The sequence below is a fragment of the Xyrauchen texanus genome, chromosome 35 (assembly GCF_025860055.1).
Source record: "Xyrauchen texanus isolate HMW12.3.18 chromosome 35, RBS_HiC_50CHRs, whole genome shotgun sequence".
NCBI classification, from domain to species: Eukaryota; Metazoa; Chordata; class Actinopteri; order Cypriniformes; family Catostomidae; genus Xyrauchen; species Xyrauchen texanus.
The window spans coordinates 28,943,619-28,963,558 of NC_068310.1; the positions used below are offsets into that span (position 1 = coordinate 28,943,619).

At 40.3% G+C, this 19,940-nt stretch overlaps 1 protein-coding gene across 2 annotated transcripts in view; it reads left to right on the top strand.

Annotated features, from left to right (window-relative positions):
* The first annotated feature begins 201 nt into the window (after positions 1–201).
* The window catches only part of LOC127628853 (PAN2-PAN3 deadenylation complex catalytic subunit PAN2-like), a 36,531-nt gene continuing 16,792 nt past the window's right edge, over positions 202–19,940 (top strand). The window contains exons 1-8 of one of the 2 annotated variants that reach the window (XM_052105793.1): positions 202–282; positions 3,476–3,577; positions 4,494–4,797; positions 5,595–5,764; positions 6,902–7,022; positions 8,266–8,343; positions 9,264–9,534; positions 15,434–15,779. In XM_052105793.1, coding sequence (XP_051961753.1) covers positions 4,507–4,797; positions 5,595–5,764; positions 6,902–7,022; positions 8,266–8,343; positions 9,264–9,534; positions 15,434–15,779 — 1,277 coding nt within the window. In that variant the 5' untranslated portion in view covers positions 202–282; positions 3,476–3,577; positions 4,494–4,506. The remainder of the gene's footprint in view (positions 283–3,475; positions 3,578–4,493; positions 4,798–5,594; positions 5,765–6,901; positions 7,023–8,265; positions 8,344–9,263; positions 9,535–15,433; positions 15,780–19,940) is intronic. The other variant, XM_052105794.1, reaches the window with a different exon arrangement.

The following is a 19,940-nucleotide window of genomic DNA, read 5'->3' on the forward strand; positions in this document are numbered from 1 at the left end:
TGTAAATGTCACCGAATTGCAGCAATAACCCCTTTATTAATTAGGTAATGGAAAGTTCTGTCTATTGAAATCAGTTCAAAGTGGCCATTACAACTCTTATTTGTTTGTGTCTGCGCGTAAATAGTACTAAGCGAATGAGAACGTAGCTTCCTTCCATGGTGACCCCTTAATAGTCCACAATCATCCCGGATGCAGTTCTCACCCGGAAGTGCGTGCTTGTTTTTGTTTTGAAAGAAGCGAGTTCTGTGCGCAGATGGACCCGAGGGAAACTACAGTCTAGAGGTATGATTTATCCCGTTAAATGTTCAAACTACATATTCATACCCTTCCTGTCCAATTGTTGAGAAATCTGCATCCAGTCTTTTGAAACCATTTGTAATTTTTACTGTTGAATTGAGTCATTCCATACAATGAGAAAAAATACGTTGCATTGCTTATTTATTCGTAGGTTTTATTGTACAGAGTTAAAACAAGAGGAATCAGTTAATATAAATGCTTTAAATGTAATTGCATTGCGCTACTATAACTTATGCTGCGTTACGACACAAGTTGGGTTGATGTTGGATGTTGGACATTCGATATTCATGAAATAGTCGCAAATTTAGGGACCGTCTCTAAAGTTACATACGACATTGAAGTACACATTTCTAACTTCAAAAGCATTTGAAGCATATCACCTACAGTCACAAAACCAACTCCAAAGTATTCATCTAGGTGTCAGCTTAGATGCACACCTTTTAGATTTTTGAAATTTAAATATTACTTTATCAGTATTATAATAGGCCTTGGTGTCAGGGTCTGGATTTTATTTCTGTCAGCTGGCCACCAGATAACAGGCTTTTGGACGCAACAGATTTGTTTTTTTAATTGAGTGCAATTTTTGAAAATATTTATTCAATTGCAGTTTAATTGCATTAATTAACCACTAAAACAAAATGAAAAGACAAATTGCTATACAATACTAGGAACTGTGTACAGTTTGATTAATTTATATAGGCCTACAGGTTTAGACAGATTGTGGGTGGGAGCCATTGGAATTAACACTTATTTATATCATTACGCACAGTCAACCTTTTTACTCCTGTTGAACTGCTTGTCTGACATAGGATGCCACATGGAACCACCTCTTGCAGTGGTGACATTCAATCTGAAAATAATAATGATACAATTTGTTATAAAATTGCCCAGTAATCAATCTCTCTCTCTCTCTCAATTCAATGGGCTTTATTGACATGAAAGTTTCAAAACCAATGTTGCTAAGGCATCATATAAAATAAAAACAAAGTGCATTTTGTCCAGTAACTTGAACAGTATATAATTATTAGTAATATATAAATTACTATTTTTATTTCATCACATTGTGTGTGTGTTTTTGTATTGTATTGTATTGATCATGTATACCTCAAGTAAAAAGGATAGTATGGTGTTACAAAATGTGTGGTTTTTCTGTGGTAAAACAAATCTACACTTTATACCATAGTCAAAATGATGGGCATTTTTGTTTTGGAAATAAATTAACTGAGGCTTTCAGAAGTTCCTCTGCCATTGTCAATCGTAGATGTTCCATGTGCTCCTTGGTCAAGTTCATTGTCAAATGTCAAGGGATATTGGGAAATGCCCAATCAACTTTTTTTCCATCTACATGAAACAAGATAAGATAATGCTTTTTTCAACATTGGGAGATTGTTTCCACAGCAGCCTTCTGTGTAGTATGTGATCTCTTAACCTATTGCTCCTCTTGCTGGTCAGTGGTCTGTTGTTTTACCTTGAGACAGACTGTCAACATTATGCATCATCCGATGGTGTATGTACCTTCCTTGCTGAGATTTAAACGTCTTCGGAATGAAATCTGCTGGCCACAGGAGCCTGTTTCTGTGTAGTATGTGGTTCTTCACGATTGAGAACCACTGCTCCACATTTCGATTAGTTTCCTTTGTTTTTATATCTTTAGTATTCTCTTTGGAGAATCTGCACAGGACCCCAAGCATTAGGCCACTCCAAAGGGGGAAAATGATCATGTAGTTGTCCATGAGGCGATTATTGATCCCTGGGCAGTAGAATAAAACATTTTTTGCCACTCTCTGTCTGTGCACTCCTGGTCTTCTCTAGAACACATTGAATAAACGTGTGAAGGGAGATTTGCCACATATTCTTGATGTTGCTGCTCCTCTCCATAACCATTCCCTTTTTGGCTGACAATTAGATGTGCTCTGTTTATATTGGATGAGACACTTTCTTTATTGAAATCCAGGACAACAACACTAATGTTGCCCAGCTAAAATCTGTCTCAACCTGGTGGACCCTATGTGTCGTGATCTGGCTCAGTTGTATCAGTTGTATCAGTGTTTCCATCTGCCAAAATGTGAGAGTTGGTATGGAGTGCTTATTAGATATAAACTCAGACATGGGAAGGGGTTGCTTATCCTTCACCCTTTCCAGGGAGAACAATGGCATAATAAAGGACTCTTTTGGTTTGGTTTGAAATGCGTGACATGACAGTGCCTGTAGCATCTAAATGCAATGTGACTGGGGTGAGTTTTTCAAATGTTCGGCCAATACAGTATAGTAGACCACAATCCATGTACAAGTAGACACCAAATGGGTCCACTTGTAAGTGTTGAATATAGCCTGCAATTTGAGAGGCAGAACCACTGCACTCCTTCATGAGTTTCTGAGAGAGCATCATCTCCATGATAACGTCATCATGGAGTCTGGTGCTTTTCCTGACTTCACTAGATATTATTACTCTTAAAACTTTCATAGTAAAGCATCTGGAGATGTTGCCAGCCAAGATCTCTTCTGAGAGTGTGTTTCTCAATGATTTGTTGTACACCATAAATACAAACTCGCTCACTCTACTTAAATTTTTTGAATGACTTGCAAATAAAACTTTTAGTTTAGTCCAGCACAGTAACATGAAAGTTGAGTACACTTGACACAAATGTAGGTGTTGTTTCTACTCAAAGATTTAAAATGGTAAATGGCTTTGACTTATATAGAGCCTTTTTAACCTTAGCGGTATTCAAAGCGCTTTACACTGCATCTCATGCATCCATCAATGACAGCAGAGTTGCCATGCAAGGCACTAGCCTGCCATTGGGAGAAATTTGGGGTTCAGTGTCTTGCCCAAGGACACTTTGGCATGTGGGCTGGGAATAGAACCGCCAACCCGCTCTACCACCTGAGCCACAGCCGCCCCAGTGAAATATATATATATATATTAGTTAATTGAACTTGAGCACATTAGGCTATATGAGCTTTAGAAATCTTAGTAAGGTTAACTAAAAAATTAAAACTTATTGACTTGAAAAATGTCAAACTAACATGATATGTGTAGTGTGTAGACTCTACACTAAAATGTTGTGTCATGGATGAGTTGGAATTTACAATGTGCTGGCATACTCCTTTTGCTGCAGCAACTTTTCCTCCTTTGGTGGATTTAGCCTTTCTGAATTTCAGTTCTTTATCCTTGTAGGTCACATCACCTTTTCGCACAACATGGATGTCAATATGCTACTGGAATGGTTTGGGCTTTGTTCGAATTGTAAATTTGTATTTTGCTGAGCAACCATCAAAGGTACAGAGGGCAAGTGCCCTTAAATAAGGAGCTCTCTTTTTATGAATTTTCCTGCATTTTACATGCTAATACTTAAATGAAAGACCACCGCAAGGATTTACTTTGGAGAACGCTTCATATAAGACATCTGTCCAGGGCTGTTGTAACTTGAGTTGAGCTTGGAAATGGCATTTGTTTTTTCCAGTTTTTATTTTTTATGGCCACTACAAAAATCTTTGGACCTGCTCTTGTTTTCCACCTGTGTCCTTATCATCATCATCATCATCATCATCATCATCATAATCCTCCTCATCATCTGCAGTGCCGTTCCTGTCTCCAGCTTCATCTTCCCTGTCACAAGGATAATCTTCATCCTTCCTTTCCTCTGTAACATTCTGCTTACTGTGCCCTGAATTTGTGTCATCATTATCGTCTTCATCCATATCACCTGTGCTGTTCCTGTCATCTTCCCTGTCACAAGGATAGCCTTCATCCCTTCTTTCCTTTGTTTCATTGAGGTTATTGTGCCCTGCACTTGCCTGATCATTTTACTCCTCTTTCTCAACATTTTGGCTGTGAATCTGTAAATTCAAGGAAAAAGTTTGGGTCAATCCCTAACAGCATTTTCTAAACGGGACCTCTAAACTTACACCATTAAAACAGGATTAAGGCATAGGGTTGGGGAGCGACAGTGCAATTGTGATTGTGTCTGTGCGTGAGCATGCATGCATGCGTGTTTGGGGAATGGCAATTAGTGTTTGTGTTGGCATGCATGAATGCAAATGGTTGGCTGCATGTATGTGTTTTATAAGACACTATTTACAAGCTAGTAATTATGAAGGCATTATGCTATAAATGTAGTTTATGTAGTGGTGTGTGTGTATATATAGAATGGTCTCTGACAACTGTCAATCATCATACTGTCTCTTTCACCCAGCACCACCAACATCATGATGAATTTCGAGGGACTGGACCCGGGTCTGGGTGAGTACCCACACGAGAGTCTACACGGCAGCATGGAGCCAGGTCTGAACTCGTCCCTGGACCCCCGGCTTGACCCAGTGCTGCTACAGGGCGTGGAGCTCAACCACGACACGCTGGCCATCCCCATGTCCGAGTCCATGCACATACTGGAGGGCATGTACTCTGAGCTTCACAGTGTGGCCGCAGAAGTCGGCATCCCCGTGACAGCTGTGCACTTTGACCTGCAGGAAGAGCTGCTGTGGATGGGGAACCACCGGGTAGAGTGACACATTTTTTGCAGCATTTAATTCAGTCAATAAAACCAGACAATTGTAGTGGTTTCTACCCAATTTGTGAAAAATCACTCAAAGTCCTTGGGATTTTGATTTCAGAAGAATAGACTTTATTATCATACAATAAAGCCGAGTTGCCTGCAGAACAACTGAAGCATCTCTGGGTTTTTGTTCACTTAAATACATGTCCTTTAACAAGGTGGGGCTTATACATTCCAAAAGTGTCACCATTATCCATCATCCTATTTGACTCTGGTCTAATTATTTCAAGAAGTGGACAGGAGACACCTGTGGAAGAGCCTCACCATATATTCTCCCAGCAGTCATGAGAGCACATATGTGAGGCTATTCCTTTTCCTGCACAGGCCTCTAAAAACACACACACACACACACAGACACACACACACACACACAGACACACACACACACACACAGACACAGAGTAAAAGACCTGCTGGGCTATCAGAATTAATTGTAAAATAAAATGACAATGATTATACTTGATTTATGTATACTTAATTGATAAAAATACACCACAATGTCCCTGGAAATGCTTTTCACCAAAAATTCTACATGAATGGATGAATTTCTCCATTAAAGTTTGAAGAAGTTAATGTTGACGTTTAATCTCACAGCAAAATTTCAGCTGTGGTTTTTTTTTGTTTTGTGATTAGACTCAAATGCATCATTTATTATCTACTTCCACATGAAGGTGATGTCACTTTATTCACTTAGTCACATTACTGACTTGGGTGTATGTGTTTTCTTCTCTTTCATGACAGGGACATGCAAGTTCCTTCTTTGGTCCGACGATGGGACGGTATTCCTCTTTCCAGGTGCATATGGCTGATGACATTCGCCATATTCAGAGTATGGACACGGGGGTACTGTTTCTGACCAAGAACAACCTCAAATGCCTCACACGTGGGGGATTCCTTATGTTTGATTATCCGTAAGTTACACACCTGCGTGCACATACTAATGCATATAAAGATTTTGTATTCCGGTTTTCATTTCCAGCCTTTTTTTTTTTTTCTTTTTTTTTCTTCTGTAAACTTTGCTGATGAAGCCTAATGATGGAATGTCTCCATTGTTTAAAATGTTCAGCATTCAATAGTCCCACATTACTTTCCTTTTGTTGGTTCTCATGTTGTCCACATGCATTCTCAGGTGTTGGGGGAAGTAAACAAATCCTTATGAAGATTCTAAATAGTGTTCCAGACAGACACTCACAGAGCAATTTATTAGGAACACAGTGTCCTTATAAAGTGCTCAACATGGTCTTCTGCTGTTGTAGTCCATCCACCACAAGGTTTGATGTGTTGTGCATTCTGAGATGCTATTCTGCTTACTACAATTGTATTGAGTGATTATCTGAATTACAGTAGCCTTTTTGTCATCTCGAACCAGTCTAGCCATTCTCTGTTGACCTCTTTCATCAAGGCATTTCTGTCCACAGACCTGCCACTCACTGGATGGTTTTTGTTTTTGGCACCATTCTGAGTAAACTAGAGACTGTTGTGCATGAAAATCCCAGGAGATCAGCAGTTACAGAAATACTCAAACCAGCCCTTCTTGAAGCAACAATCATGCCACGGTCCAAATCACTGACATCACATTTTTTTCCTCCATTCTGATGGTGGTTGTGAACATTAACGGAAGCTCCTGACCCAAATCTGCATTATTTTATGCATTGTACTGCTGACACACGATTGGCTGATTAGATAATCGCATGAATAATTAGGTGTACAGGTGTTGCTAATAAAGTGCTCATGAGTGTAATCACAATGTCCTTCACTTGATGCAATTATGAAACAGCATTTGCATCACATTTAACTTCCATAATGTGACATACTTCAGATTGAAATAGACAATTTAGGAATTGCTGTGGGCCAGAAACTTTATTTATTCAACATTATGCACACAAACCCAAAAACACTGGTGGTATTCGTAAGCCCTAACATCTCATCATCATTCCTTTGCATCAGCTTATGCTTTTTATGTTGTGTATTATGCTCTGAATATTGGAATACATTATTTCCTTGAGCATGACTATGTGTGGGTGTTCATTCATTCATTTTGTTTTCAGGATGGAGGAGGGTGCAGATATGCATAGCTTGCTTCTTACCGATAATAACACATTGGTAATGGGAGGTCTGCAGAACTATGTGGCTGAACTGGACCTAGCTACGGTGCAGGAAACACAAAAAGTAAGATAATAAAATACCACTATTAATTAATATTAGTGGTTCATGTTTGTAGACTTAATTTACTTATTCAAAAGACTATCAGACTATAATTAGAAACCTGTACAGTACATAATTTGAGTTCGTTATTATGTTCTCCGCTGAAACCGTATAAAAATAAATAAGTAAATAGAAAAATATCTTAGATCGGTAGGTCCTTAAAATGCATGTGAATGGAGATTTCTCTTTTAATGTTCCACAAATGACAGACAGTCAGCATAATTGGCATACATATGACACCAGTTGTTAAATGAGTGTCTTCTAAAGCGACACGATCACTTTTGGTGTGTAAAAGACAAATATTTAAGTACTTTTTTTAAACTATAAATCATGCTTCCGTTCTGCAGTGGTACGAGCATGTGACGTAATCGCATTGGCATTTGAAACGCAAGAACTGACACAAGTGCATCACAGCCAGAAGAGCAGTGCTGTTTACAAATGAGGAGGAATGCTATATAGTAGCTTGGTTGATTCGGATTAGATCTGTATTGATCAGTTTCTTTACTTACAATGGTGCGTTTTTGTGCTCATCCTAGATGTCTCAACCGAGTTGAGAACGTGAGATTGCATCTGTCTCCATGGCAATGCGATTACATCACACAAGAGACCGCTTGGACTCCACCCTCTCGTTAAGCGTTGTTGTTAAAAAGTACTGAAATATTAATGTTTTTTTGGACCAAAAGCGATCGTGTTGCTTTAGAAGACATTAACTGCTGGAGTAGTATTGATAACACTTATGCTGACCTGTCTGTGGTTGTTTGAGCTTCAAAAGAGAAATCTCCATTCACATGCATTTTAAGACTTACTGAGCCAAGATATTTTTCATCAAATATGTTCTGGTGAAGAAATAAAGTCATACACACCTGAGATATCATGAGTGTAAGTAAATGATGAGAGAAATGTCATTTTTGGGTGAACTATCCCTATAAATATGTTCAGCTGACTTTTTATCTCATTACGTTGTTTGTTGTAAATATTTTGAACCCTAAAACGTTTTACTGTGATGTTTTGGACCCCACTGTGTTTTCAGCTATTAGTCAGTCAATAAAGACACAAATTATTACATTTGCTTGGATGCTTTCAGTACAGATTTTAGAATTTTTTTTGTTGTGCTATTACAGTATTTATTAAACATTGTAATAGAACACATCACTTCCTTATTAAGATGCAATCTTACATGTTTAATGTACATCCTCTGTCACTCTAGTTTACTGTTGAGGTGCCTGGAGTCGCCATCATGAGACAGTCAAATCGCTTCTTCTTTTGTGGTCACACCTCTGGCAAGGTGAGTGAAGGAGTAAAACAAAAATGGATTTGGAACAAATAATTTCCTCCTTTTTGCTTTTTGTACAAATTACAGGAAAAGTTTTGCTCTTAGCTTGTGTGGGAACATGCTGCCCACAATTAAGCTGTAAAATTAGTGTGGAACTTTGCTTTTTCTTTTGATTTCTCCAATCACACATTCCTGGTTTTCAGCTCCGACTGTTTGGCATTCAGAAGTTTTAGCTTGTCCATAGAATAAAATTTTAGGTGGTTTATGCACATGGAAAGATTTCTCTTACCACATAATCACACAATAGTTCACAGCTACAGCATAGGTTTTGCGTGTTAGGATTTACATGGAAAAACACTCGGTATTTAATTGGTAATTGCTGTTAATATATTTGTCTGCACTTTTGTAAGTATTGGTCAAAAGTTTGGACACCTTTCCTATTGCTACCTCTATTATTATTATTATTATTATTATTATTATTATTATTATTATTATTCACCGTTTGAAATGGTAATAAAGTCAGCAAACTTATGAAATAAGAAAAATGGGATTTAAGCAGTGACCAAAACATTCTTAAATCAAAACTATTTTATTTTAACTTCCTCAAAGTAACTACCCTTTGCCTAGATTACAGTACTGCACACTCTGGGCATTCTCTAAACCAATTTATTTAGGTTTCCACCTGGGAGGCTTTTTTCCCATGTATGCTGTTCACTTGTTGGTTGCTTTTCCTTCACTATCTTGTCCAACTTACAATGTTATTTTGTGAAGAATTCTTTCTCATTTTGCCTACAATTTGTTTTCAAGCATTAAAGCATAACCCTTCAGATGAAATGGTCTTTAAAATACTGTATGCATAAATTAATCTTTAAATTATTCTTTTAATTTAAATGATTGTCAGTGATCTTTCCTCTTTTAAAAACACTTTCTAGGTGTCATTGCGTGATGTCCGCACATTTAAAATGGAATACGAGTTTGACGCTTTCTCTGGCAGCCTGTCTGATTTTGATGTACATGGTAACCTGTTGGCAGCGTGCGGCTTCTCGAGTTGCAGCCTAAATGGACTGTCATGTGACCGGTTCCTCATGGTGTATGACTTGCGCATGATGAGAGCAATCACCCCAATGCAAGTCCATGTGGACCCACTTTTCCTCCGCTTTATCCCAACATACACCTCACGCCTGGCTATCATTTCACAAACAGGTATGACATGCTTGTGTGTTTGTGTGTGTTATAGACAATAGTAGTGCTGATACTTAAATATTATGCTGAAAACAGACAATAAATGTAACATTATAAAAACATTTAATGTAAAATACATTATAAGTATTGTCGACCCATATCTATGCATTGTTGCCATACTGTATATATCAAGTAGGGATGTCCCGATACCATTATTTTGAGAACAAGTACGTGTACCTATATTTTTGGTACTCTTCAATACATGTTTTGTTTACTGACATAATTGTTTCTAGGGTCATATAACTGAGATAATTGGACCAAATAGGTAGTGTTCGATCAATGCTGAAAATCTCAAAACATTCAAATATTGGCCAATAGAGCTGTCCAGCCATGACATACATTTTTAGATGAACCTGGAAGGCTAATTCACAGTGGGTTACCTCAAAAGTTTTTATAATGGCAGTTTTAGAAGTAAAATAAGGTCTGCAGTAAACATTACTGGAAGAATTGTGGACGTTTTGCGCTACACACCACTTTCTGTAACCGTTGATCTCCATGTAAAACAGTCTCTAAAATGTACTCCGAATGGTGCCAAAACAAAAAACTTCCAGCGAGCAGCAGTTCTGCAGAAAGAAACACTTTGTTGATGAGAGAGTTCAGCGGAGAATGGCCAGACTGGTTTGAACTCATAGAATGACTACGGTAACTCGGATAACCCCTCTGTACAATAGTAGTTAACAGAATAGCATCTCAGAATAAAAAACATCTGGAACCTTGAGGAGGATGGGACCCCAAATGTGAATTTTGAAGCACCAGTGTGTTTAAAAAAAAAAAAGAAAAGAAAAAAGAATGTTACTTCAATGCGGCTTCAGAATTCACGTTTGAGATATGACTTTGTGGTAAACATTACTACGTGGACATTTTGTTCTACAACATAAATTACACAAAGTTCTTTGTACTCAGAATTCCCAAAATGCCATTATAAAACCCATACGCAGATTCACTTCACGTCACCTAACTGGCTCATATTACACACAAATATGATCTTTTGCCACCACTTGCTGACTAACATACTACACTGCTCTTTCACTTTAGCTTAGAATGGCACGAACACAATCTGAATGATACGCACACAGTGAAGCGTCGGAGTGCTGATGGTGTCAGAACATCAGTGCTCATGGAACATCTCTCGTCCAATCAGATTCGAGGACTGAGAAATTCCAGAATTAAACAAAGTTTAGTGATTGATCTTTCTATAATGCTGGTCTTGGTCTGCAGTTTCTCTGAGCGAAACAATCCTTTATCATCAGACTTGATCTCTAGTACCTTGCCCAGGATCCATGAACCCTGTGGAGTCAACTACTAACACTCCTCTATGTCTCTGATATGAAAGTTTCTCTTTACCTTTGTCCACTTTTTGCCTTTCCTGCAGGACTGAAAGATATTCCAATGTCCGGGGTGGAAACTTCTCCAGAATAGTAAGATGGGCTTTTTTTTTTTTTGAGCAAGAGTAAATTATTTGGAGTGAGAGGCTCCCGTTGATGCTGTTGATAGGGGGTGGTTGTACATAATTTCCTCTACTTCACAAAAAGGTTTGTAGACCTTCATCTTCCATGATTTGTTGGTGTGATGGAAAAAAGTATCTGTGGTATTGATCTTATGAGTCTTTCCCAGACACAACCATGATGAGATGTAGTTGGGGGATTAAAATTCCATTGGATACCATCCCGAAGCAGAGCATTTCGGATTCCATCTTCAATGTCCTCACTTACATACAAATCGTCTCAAAGCATCTATACATGAGTCAGTGTCTAGTGATTTTGCTACCTCCAAATGTACAGCTCTACTGGACATGCAGGTGAACAAGCCTCCATATCTCTTCACAAGACCTCTTCCTTTTTTCACCTCTAGTGGGTCAAAGTAATCCATTCCAACATTGGTAAAAGGGGGAAGGTCTGGTTGAATCCTTTCCAGTGGCAAATGGCCACTAATTTTGCATTTCACACGGCGACAAATTGGAATCTTTCTTGCTGCTGAATTGCCCTTTACAATCCAGTATTGTAAATGTGCCCAGACTGCATGAATATGTTGCAAGATGAGAGCTGAGACATGAAGATCTTTGTGCAGGATAATAGGATGTTTTATCTCATCAGGCAAGTTTGGAAATGGCCAAGTGATAGTTCTTGCTTTTCTTAACAATGGAAAATAAGGTATGTTTCAGTTTGAGGTACCAAGCCACTGCTTTAAGTAACAGCATCCAGTTAGAGATGGAAGAAATACGTTTGTCTGTGGAGTAATTAGTGTCTCTTACAACAGTTGTAAATACAACAGGGTTCTTCCTAACCTCTGGTTCATTGAGGAGTGAAGCAGTGTCCACTGGCTGTTCAGCCAGTTTACCCACTTGGCTGACAGTTGCTCAGGTAACTGTTAATCCCATCCCTAAACTCTTTTACAGATATCTTTTAGCAGTTGCTTAGCTAGAAATCCAAGAGTATCAAAGATAGAACTCGCCATATAAAGGATGCTTCTGCGAGTGTATGGCTTATCATTGATTGGGATGTTAAACTGAAAACAATCAAACACATCAACACACCACTACAGTCCAAGGGAAGGCTATCTTAAGTCTAACATCCAAACTCCCTTTGCTCTTTCCTCAGGTGTTATGGAAGATAGAACAACACGGCTGTTACTAACCCATTTTTTTTAAGGTGAAATCCACCCTTGCCTCATAAAGCAGTGAGCTCTTTGACCAGGTGGATTGCTTCATAATCTGTAGCAACTGAGTTGATGCAGTCATCCACATAGAAATTCTTACGGACAGTATCAGTAACTTGAGGGTGAAAATGGTCTTCATTGTCATCAGCAGTTTTTCTCAATGCAAAACTTGCACAACTTGGGTGGATACAGCTTTAAAAAAATTTACTAACATACAGTGCTGTTTTGGACCTTTGATTTTCATCACCCTGGGGGCACTACAAGAAGCGCAGGTAGTCTACATCAGATTTGGCAGCTCCCAACTTGGAGGAACATTGATTTGATATCTGCCATTACTCCAACTGGCACTTGGCAAAATCTTAAGAGAGAATGAGTCAGATCAGGACCTAGCAAGAGTTCTGATTTGAAAGATGTGCTTTGGTAAGCAGCTCCACAATCAAGCACCGCTCTAAGGGTTTTCTTTTTAGGGTGGTACACCCCATGATAAGGAATGAACTAGGTTTTCTCTGGTGACCGTGTCAGCTCTGTTTCTTGGACCACCTCAGCATATTTATTCCCAATGACATCATCAAGGAAAGTTACTCACTTTTGTACAACTCTTCTTTTTAATTTTCTTCGTAGGCTTAAGTCACTGCCCTGCCACTTGTCGATTCTTTGGAATCACAATATCTTCTCTTTTGAATGGCAAATTAAGATTATTATGGCCTTCCTGAAAGGTGATTGATCGATTCATTAACCTTAATGTTATTTTTTGTCTTCAATTGACATTTCACTCTTTTCTTCAGTTGCATCTTCACTGAAGTCATGATTGTACTGAGAAATCTAACTTCAAGTTGGCTACTGAGATTTTATCCACCAAGATTGTCTGTTTGGCTCTCACATTGCTGCTGTGCCCTAGGAGACCATAAACTACCCAACCTATTAAAGTTCTTTTAGCATAAGGGCCAACTCCACAGCTATTGATGACCTCCTATGTTTCCATTACCTTTGGGGCATTTGTTCCACATTTACACTTAGAGAATTTCAACCTTGCTTAAGTAGGATCATTGTGCAGGCTCCACCTTTTGGGGAATACCGTCCCTGTTCACTGGCATTTCCTTTTTGAGTGAAGACATCTGGAAGTGGTATAAAATTGTTGGAATGCAGAACATAGACCCCTAAACCAGAAACTACTGGAGTGGGTACAGATCTCTTTCTGTATAGAATGTAGCAGACAATCCAGGATCTTGGAATGCATTGACTAATTAATTTCCTTTAGCTGCCCTGACTTTGACAGGGATGATAGACGATGCTCACTCTTGCTGTTGATCTCCGGCCATGATGTGCCCACAAGCTTTTTGTTTGCTTATCGGCTTTGTTCCTTTTGATGCAATGTGCTGAACACTAGGATGATTTTGGTTGCACAATGAACATGTGAACAGTTTCCGCTTATGTGACCACTTGAAAGACATCCAAAGAATATCCCTTTAGTTTTTAAAAATGTCAAAAGCAGAGTCTCATATGGTCAAGCTGTTCTATAAGAGCATGTTAAGACATCATACCTGTTCTAAAAGGTAGGTATCTTAAATATACTGCCCAATTTCTTGTTTTGGCAAAATTTTAAGGGAGCATCATATGTGTACTTACCTGGGTAGGCGATCCCAGAATGCATGAGGAGCTTGGCGGAAATAATCTATTTAGATTATAAATATACTTATAATCCATGCAATACTGAAAAGTGTCGATAAATAACAGTTTAATATGACCCAAAACTGAATATTTTACCCACAATTTGTGTGTGCCATATGTATTTAGGCTCATTAGAGGATCACAAACTGAAATCAGTTGCGAGTCAAGTGTCCTGTGCTCTGCGTGTTTGGAACGCTATTTTAATGATGCGTGGAGCTGCCGCCTTTGTAAAGCATTCCAAATTGCTCTCTGTAGCATTTCAAGGAGGCTGTGGAAATGGCTGAACAGTCAACGTAAAGTTTAATGGTAAACTTAAAACCAACATCAACAAACGGGTAGCATGATCGCGTGCATCTCTCTCTCTCTCTCTCAAACTGGTATCTCCGGCCGCCCCTTTATCTCTTCCACTGAGCAGCTGATTCAGCGCCGGCCGTTCTCCATCACAGCCCAGCTACACCCTCCTCATCACACACCTCCCCCGCACGATTTAGGCCGGGGTGCCACCTTCGAGCCATTCTGTCAGCCGGTGACCAACCCTGCCTCCTGTGAACCTGGGGGGAGAGACCAGGGGAGGTGTAGTTAGAGGTAAAGGGCGAGCGGAGACACACAGAGGGAGGAGAGAGAGAAGAACTTGCTCGCCGTCTCCCGGACACACTGTTGCCCGGTCCTCAACCGCTCGTCCACACTCTGGCGAATGCCAGCTCACGCCTCGCCCGGCAGATGGCAGCGAGTGCTCCGGCCCCTGGCAGATGGCTGTGCTTCCTCCAATTCTCAGTGGGTGGCAGCGACCCCTCCATCCCCAGGCAGATGGCTGTGGCTGCTACCCTGGAGGATGACCACGGCGATGACTCCGTGACAGCGCATCCCTCCTCCCTCCCAGGTTTCAGCACCACCGTTACAGTTCAAGGATGGGCAAGGAGGAGGCAGGAATCGGCTGAACAGTCAACGTAAAGTTTAATGATAAACTTAAAACCAACATAAACAAACGCGCGGCCGCGTGCAGCTCTCTCTCTCTCCCTCTCTCGAACCGGCGCCTCTGGCCGTCCCTTTACCTCGCTCTCCCGCTGATGCAGCGCCACCAGCTGTGCTCCATCATGGCCCGGCCATGCCCTCCTCATCGTCACACTCTCTTATGAGGCATTGTTTCAGTAATGTAGGCAGGAGACCGCGAGGCAGCTCACTAAGATTTGGAACGGAATAGTTACGTCTCCACTGGTTAAAATGTTTTGGCATTCAAAAGTCCTAGCTTACTTTCACTTTCATTAGTTCTCATATTGTCCACATGCATTCTCCGTTGTAAATAAATCCTGTTGAAGATGCTATAAAGTGTTCCATGCATGATGAAACTGCATTTGCTGTATCTCATCCAATCTGATTTTAGAGAGAAGAAAGTAAATAAATTTTAATGTGTTGTCTTTAAAGCTTGCACAGATGTTAAACAGATGTTTGGAGCTCGATTGCCTTAAAATGCAATTCTGCAGCTCTGTGGAGTGTAATTAAGTTTCTGAATTGTGTCTGTGTTTATGTCGCCTTGTAGGTCAGTGTCAGTTTTGCGAGCCCACAGGCCTGGCTAGTGTGGCTGACGTATTCCACGTGAACACAGTGGGGCAGCTGCTGATGAGCTTTGATGTGTCCTCCAGCAAACAGGCACTCTCTTTTGGGGACTCTGGTGGCTGTATGCACCTGTGGTCCAGCACTCCAGAGGTGTCCTTTAATAGTTACTCCAGAGGGACCGAGTTAGTCCTGCCATGTCTTGTGGACTCGCTACCCCAGCTGGATTGGAACCATGAGCTGATGCCTCTATCTCTTCTGCCCATGCCTCTCACTAGTACTGAGCCCCTGCTCTCTGATTGGCCCACGTCCCTTATTGCACCCAGCCCCAGGTATGTCAGAGGCCCTTTTCCATCTTTGATTAATGTAATGTCATATACTTCTCCTGATAATGTGTGGATACTGTGCATGTTTGTCTTTATAGGAATAGTTCACCCAAAAATGTAAATTCTCTCATTGTTTACTCACTTTCATGATACTCCATATTTACATTTACATTTATGTATTTGGCAGACGCTTTTATCCAAAGCGACTTACAGTGTACTTATTACAGGGACAATCCCCCCGGAGCAAGCTGGAGTTAAGTGCCTTGCTCAAGGACACAATGGTGGTGGCCATGGGGTTAGAACCTGTGACCTTCTGATAAACAGCCCTGTACTTTAGCCACTACGCCACCACCTGTGTGTATGACTTTCTTTCTTCAGAACAGAAGAAGAATTTCTCAGCTCTGTAGGTCCATACAATGCAAGTGAATGGTGACACAAATTTTTAAGCTCCAAAAAGTACATAAAAGTCGCAAAAAATCGCTAGTTACAAATGTAGCTGTGGTTCTGTGAATTCGGGATGACTGCCTGTGGGGTCACTTCAGCACTAGTGGATTTTTGCAGCACCAGCCTGACAGATCAAGAAAATACACCAACAAATTCACGTAGTGATGTAGGCTGAGCTCTGAGGATGGCATTCAATCTCTATATGCCTTCTGTGTAATTGCTCCTGACCACCAGAGGCGGTGCTGAATCGCTATAAGCATTAGTCCTCTTAAGGTCACCAACTGCTCAAACCTGTTCGAGCCTTTGCAGAATAAAGTCAAGCACAAAGGACAAATCCCACACTGGAAAATGGGGATTAAATATCTTATACCCTTTAATAAAACTGCCAACAAGTGTATGGGAACTAAGGGAAGAACCACTAACAGGAACATGTTAAGCATTATTCCAAAATTTGGAATAATGTACAGATTTTGCTCTTTCAGAAGGAAATTGGTACTTTAATTCACCAATGTGGCATTCAGCTGATCACAACGTATAGTCAGGACAATACTGCTGTAAAAAACAGCACCATCACTATTTGATCAAATCTAGGCAGGCCCAATTTCAAGCAGCCATCACTCCAACACCTTATCCTTGAGTAATCATGCTAAATTGCTAAGTTGGTACAAAAAAAAATCACTTGCCATTATATCAAACAGTTGAAAGCTGTTTGGTTCGTTAAATTCATCTTAACATTGTCTTTGTGTTTTTTGAGTTGCCGCAGTATGCAATAGACCGGCATGTCTTGAGGTCAGTATGTCAAAAAAAGAAATCGCTTTCTCTAGAAACTCATCAGTCAATCATTGTTTTGAGGAATTTCAAAGACAAAGGACAACTGGCTCTAACAAGGACAGAAAGAGATGTGGAAGGCCAGATGTACAACTAAACAAGAGAAGTACATCAGAGTCTCTAGTTTGAGAAATAAAAGCCTTGCATATCCTCAGCTGACAGCTTCATTGAATTCTACCCGCTCAACACCAGTTTCATATACAACAGTAAAGCGAAGACTCGGTGATGCAGGCCTTATAGGAAGAATTGCAAAGGAAAAAGCACTTTTGAAACAGAAAAACAAAAGAAAAGGTTTGAGTGGGCAGAGAAATCCAGACATTGGACAACAGATAATTGGAAAAGAGTGTTATGGATCTTAACCCCATTGAGTTTTTGTGGGATCAGCTAGACTGTAAGGTGCGTAAAGTGCCCGACAAGACATCTATGCCACATCTATGGCAAGTGCTACAGGAAGAGTGGGTGCAGTGCCACCTGAGTATCTGGACAAACTGACAGCTAGAATGCCAAGGTTCTGCTAAGCTGTCATTACTGGAAGTGGATAATTATTTGATGAGAAATCTTTGAAGAAGTTAAATTATTTTTTTATTTATTTATTTATTCAAATTGTAATAGTAATTTTTCACATCATTACTGTCCTGACCATACATTGTGTTCCGTTTAATTCCACTAATAAAAGTATAAATTTCTTTCCATAAGAGCAAAATCAGTACATTTATTCCAAACTTTTGGCCACCAGTGTACCTTCAATGTGGAGGCTGCCTTGCTCAAGTAACTCAAAACCCTTGGTACCTCAGTGTATAGGATCAACCCCACGGTCTTTGCACCATGAAGAGAAGAGATTCCAACACTAAGTTGGAATACTAGCGATAGTGTGAACAACAGCAGGATCACAATCGGTTAGAAGAGGACTGGACCCAGAGGCCAAACCCAAAGCTGCAGGCGGGCTGGTCCGGGTGTCAAACACTGCTGTCCAGCTGTGAGAGGAGATCCCTCCTGAGGAGAAGCTGCCATGGAATGCCCACCAAGAGTTACAAGAGTAGCCTTCATATGATGAAAGTATGCATCCTTCAGGTTGACGCTCACAGACCGAAGAACTTTTCAAGAGTTTTCAGTAACAATTTCAGATGCTTTGAATCAGGGATGCCCAATACGTCGATCGCGATCTACCAGTCGAACGCAAAGGCAATGCTTGTAGATCGCACTAAATTTAAATGTGCTTTTGTTAAATTTTTATAAAAATAGATATAATGTCTTTCCTTCTTTTAGATTCTGTCTGACTTGCACTTGTCGAGTAAATTTTGACCAGGCGATATGTGTTTATTCAGTTGCCAAGACAACTAGGTTTGTGCCTTCCAAGGACATCTGAGAACAGAGCGTAAAAAAGCTAGCAGTGTTTGAGACTAGCTTCCAGCAGATACTGCCCGGATAAGGTAAATGCCCTGGCTATTGTAATTTATTGCGCTGTAGGTGTTTTGGGTTCAGTGTTAAAACCGATTGATATCAACATTGAACATTATTATATATTTTTTAATTAATTAGAAGATGAATTCCATGTAGGGATACATCCAGTAGTCCCAACAAGCATTTTTTGTTTTAGTTGGTAGATCTTATTGAGTTGGCCATTTAAAAGTAGATCATCATGCAAAAAAGTGTGGGCACCCCTGCCTTAAATCTAGAACGAGGTGGAAACCACAGTCCATCTTCTGAACTAGGAAGTAAGTAGATTAGAAACCGTCCCTCTGACTGAGAGGATGAACCTTTTCTATGGCTTCTTTCTTTAACAGCAAACAAATCTCAAGTGAGAGGGAGAGCCATTAAATGAAGTGCATCACTGACAACTGTAGGAATGACTCCTTAAAATTTGGGTGGCAAATGTCAGAACTGAAGAGCATAACCCCTGCTCAGGGTTGTCAGGACCCAAGGGTCTGATGTTGTGGCTCTCCAGTAATCCAACTGATGTAGAAATACATTTTTAACAGCCAGACCTGCTACATCAAGCTTTATGGGTATGGCTTTTAGCGGCAGTGGAGGGGTGCTGGAGCGGCCCTCAAGATGATTGTCGTGAGGAGGTTGGTTGCCCGGAGCGTCCCCAATGACCCTAGCCCTCTGTGGGCTGAGGGTTGAGGAGTATGTTGTTGGCAGAAGAGCAGTTCTGGTGTTTGAAAAAAAATTAATTATCAGTCTAGCAGTCACTTTTAGCTGCAGACTTCTTTTTTGGGGGGGTCGTCGGCTGCTGCAGTAGCACGACATTTCTGAGCACCAGGCAGAGTTAGCTCACGCGGCCCGAGTGTAGCAGTTTAGATAGAATCCAACTCTGCAAGGCGGAGTCATCTCTAAAACATAGACCGCAAACTGCAGTGCAAACACCGGTGTTTGAGAGAGCATGATGGGCAGATATCATGCCCATCGTCAGGAAGGAGGACATTCCAACACATCCTACAGCTCAGCGGAAAGCCTGTAGCAAGAGCGCTGTGAGCCAAAATTAAAATAATATGCCATCAACCCCTTCAGATAAAACTGTAAGTTAGGAATAAGAGGATAATATCCACCGATCAACAAGCTCTCGCTACCAGATTAAAGTGTAACCGATCTACCACAATTGCTTCTAGAATTCAACAATCAGCCAAGAAATAATTCAGTTAGTGGAGAACCATAACTTTTCACAGCGGTCAACACCATCCACCAGATAGTACCGTGAGGCTCAGAGTGTTACCAGCACAAGAAACAATCCCACACAAATGACAGAAAACTTACCAAACTGATCATAACAGTAGAAAAATACAGTCCCACAAACATAGAAAAGCACTGTCACAGCTTGAGAGGACAAAGCTTTGCTGTACTTGATGGTGCGATGATAAAAATTAATGACCTATCTGTACTGGTGAGAAAGTGATA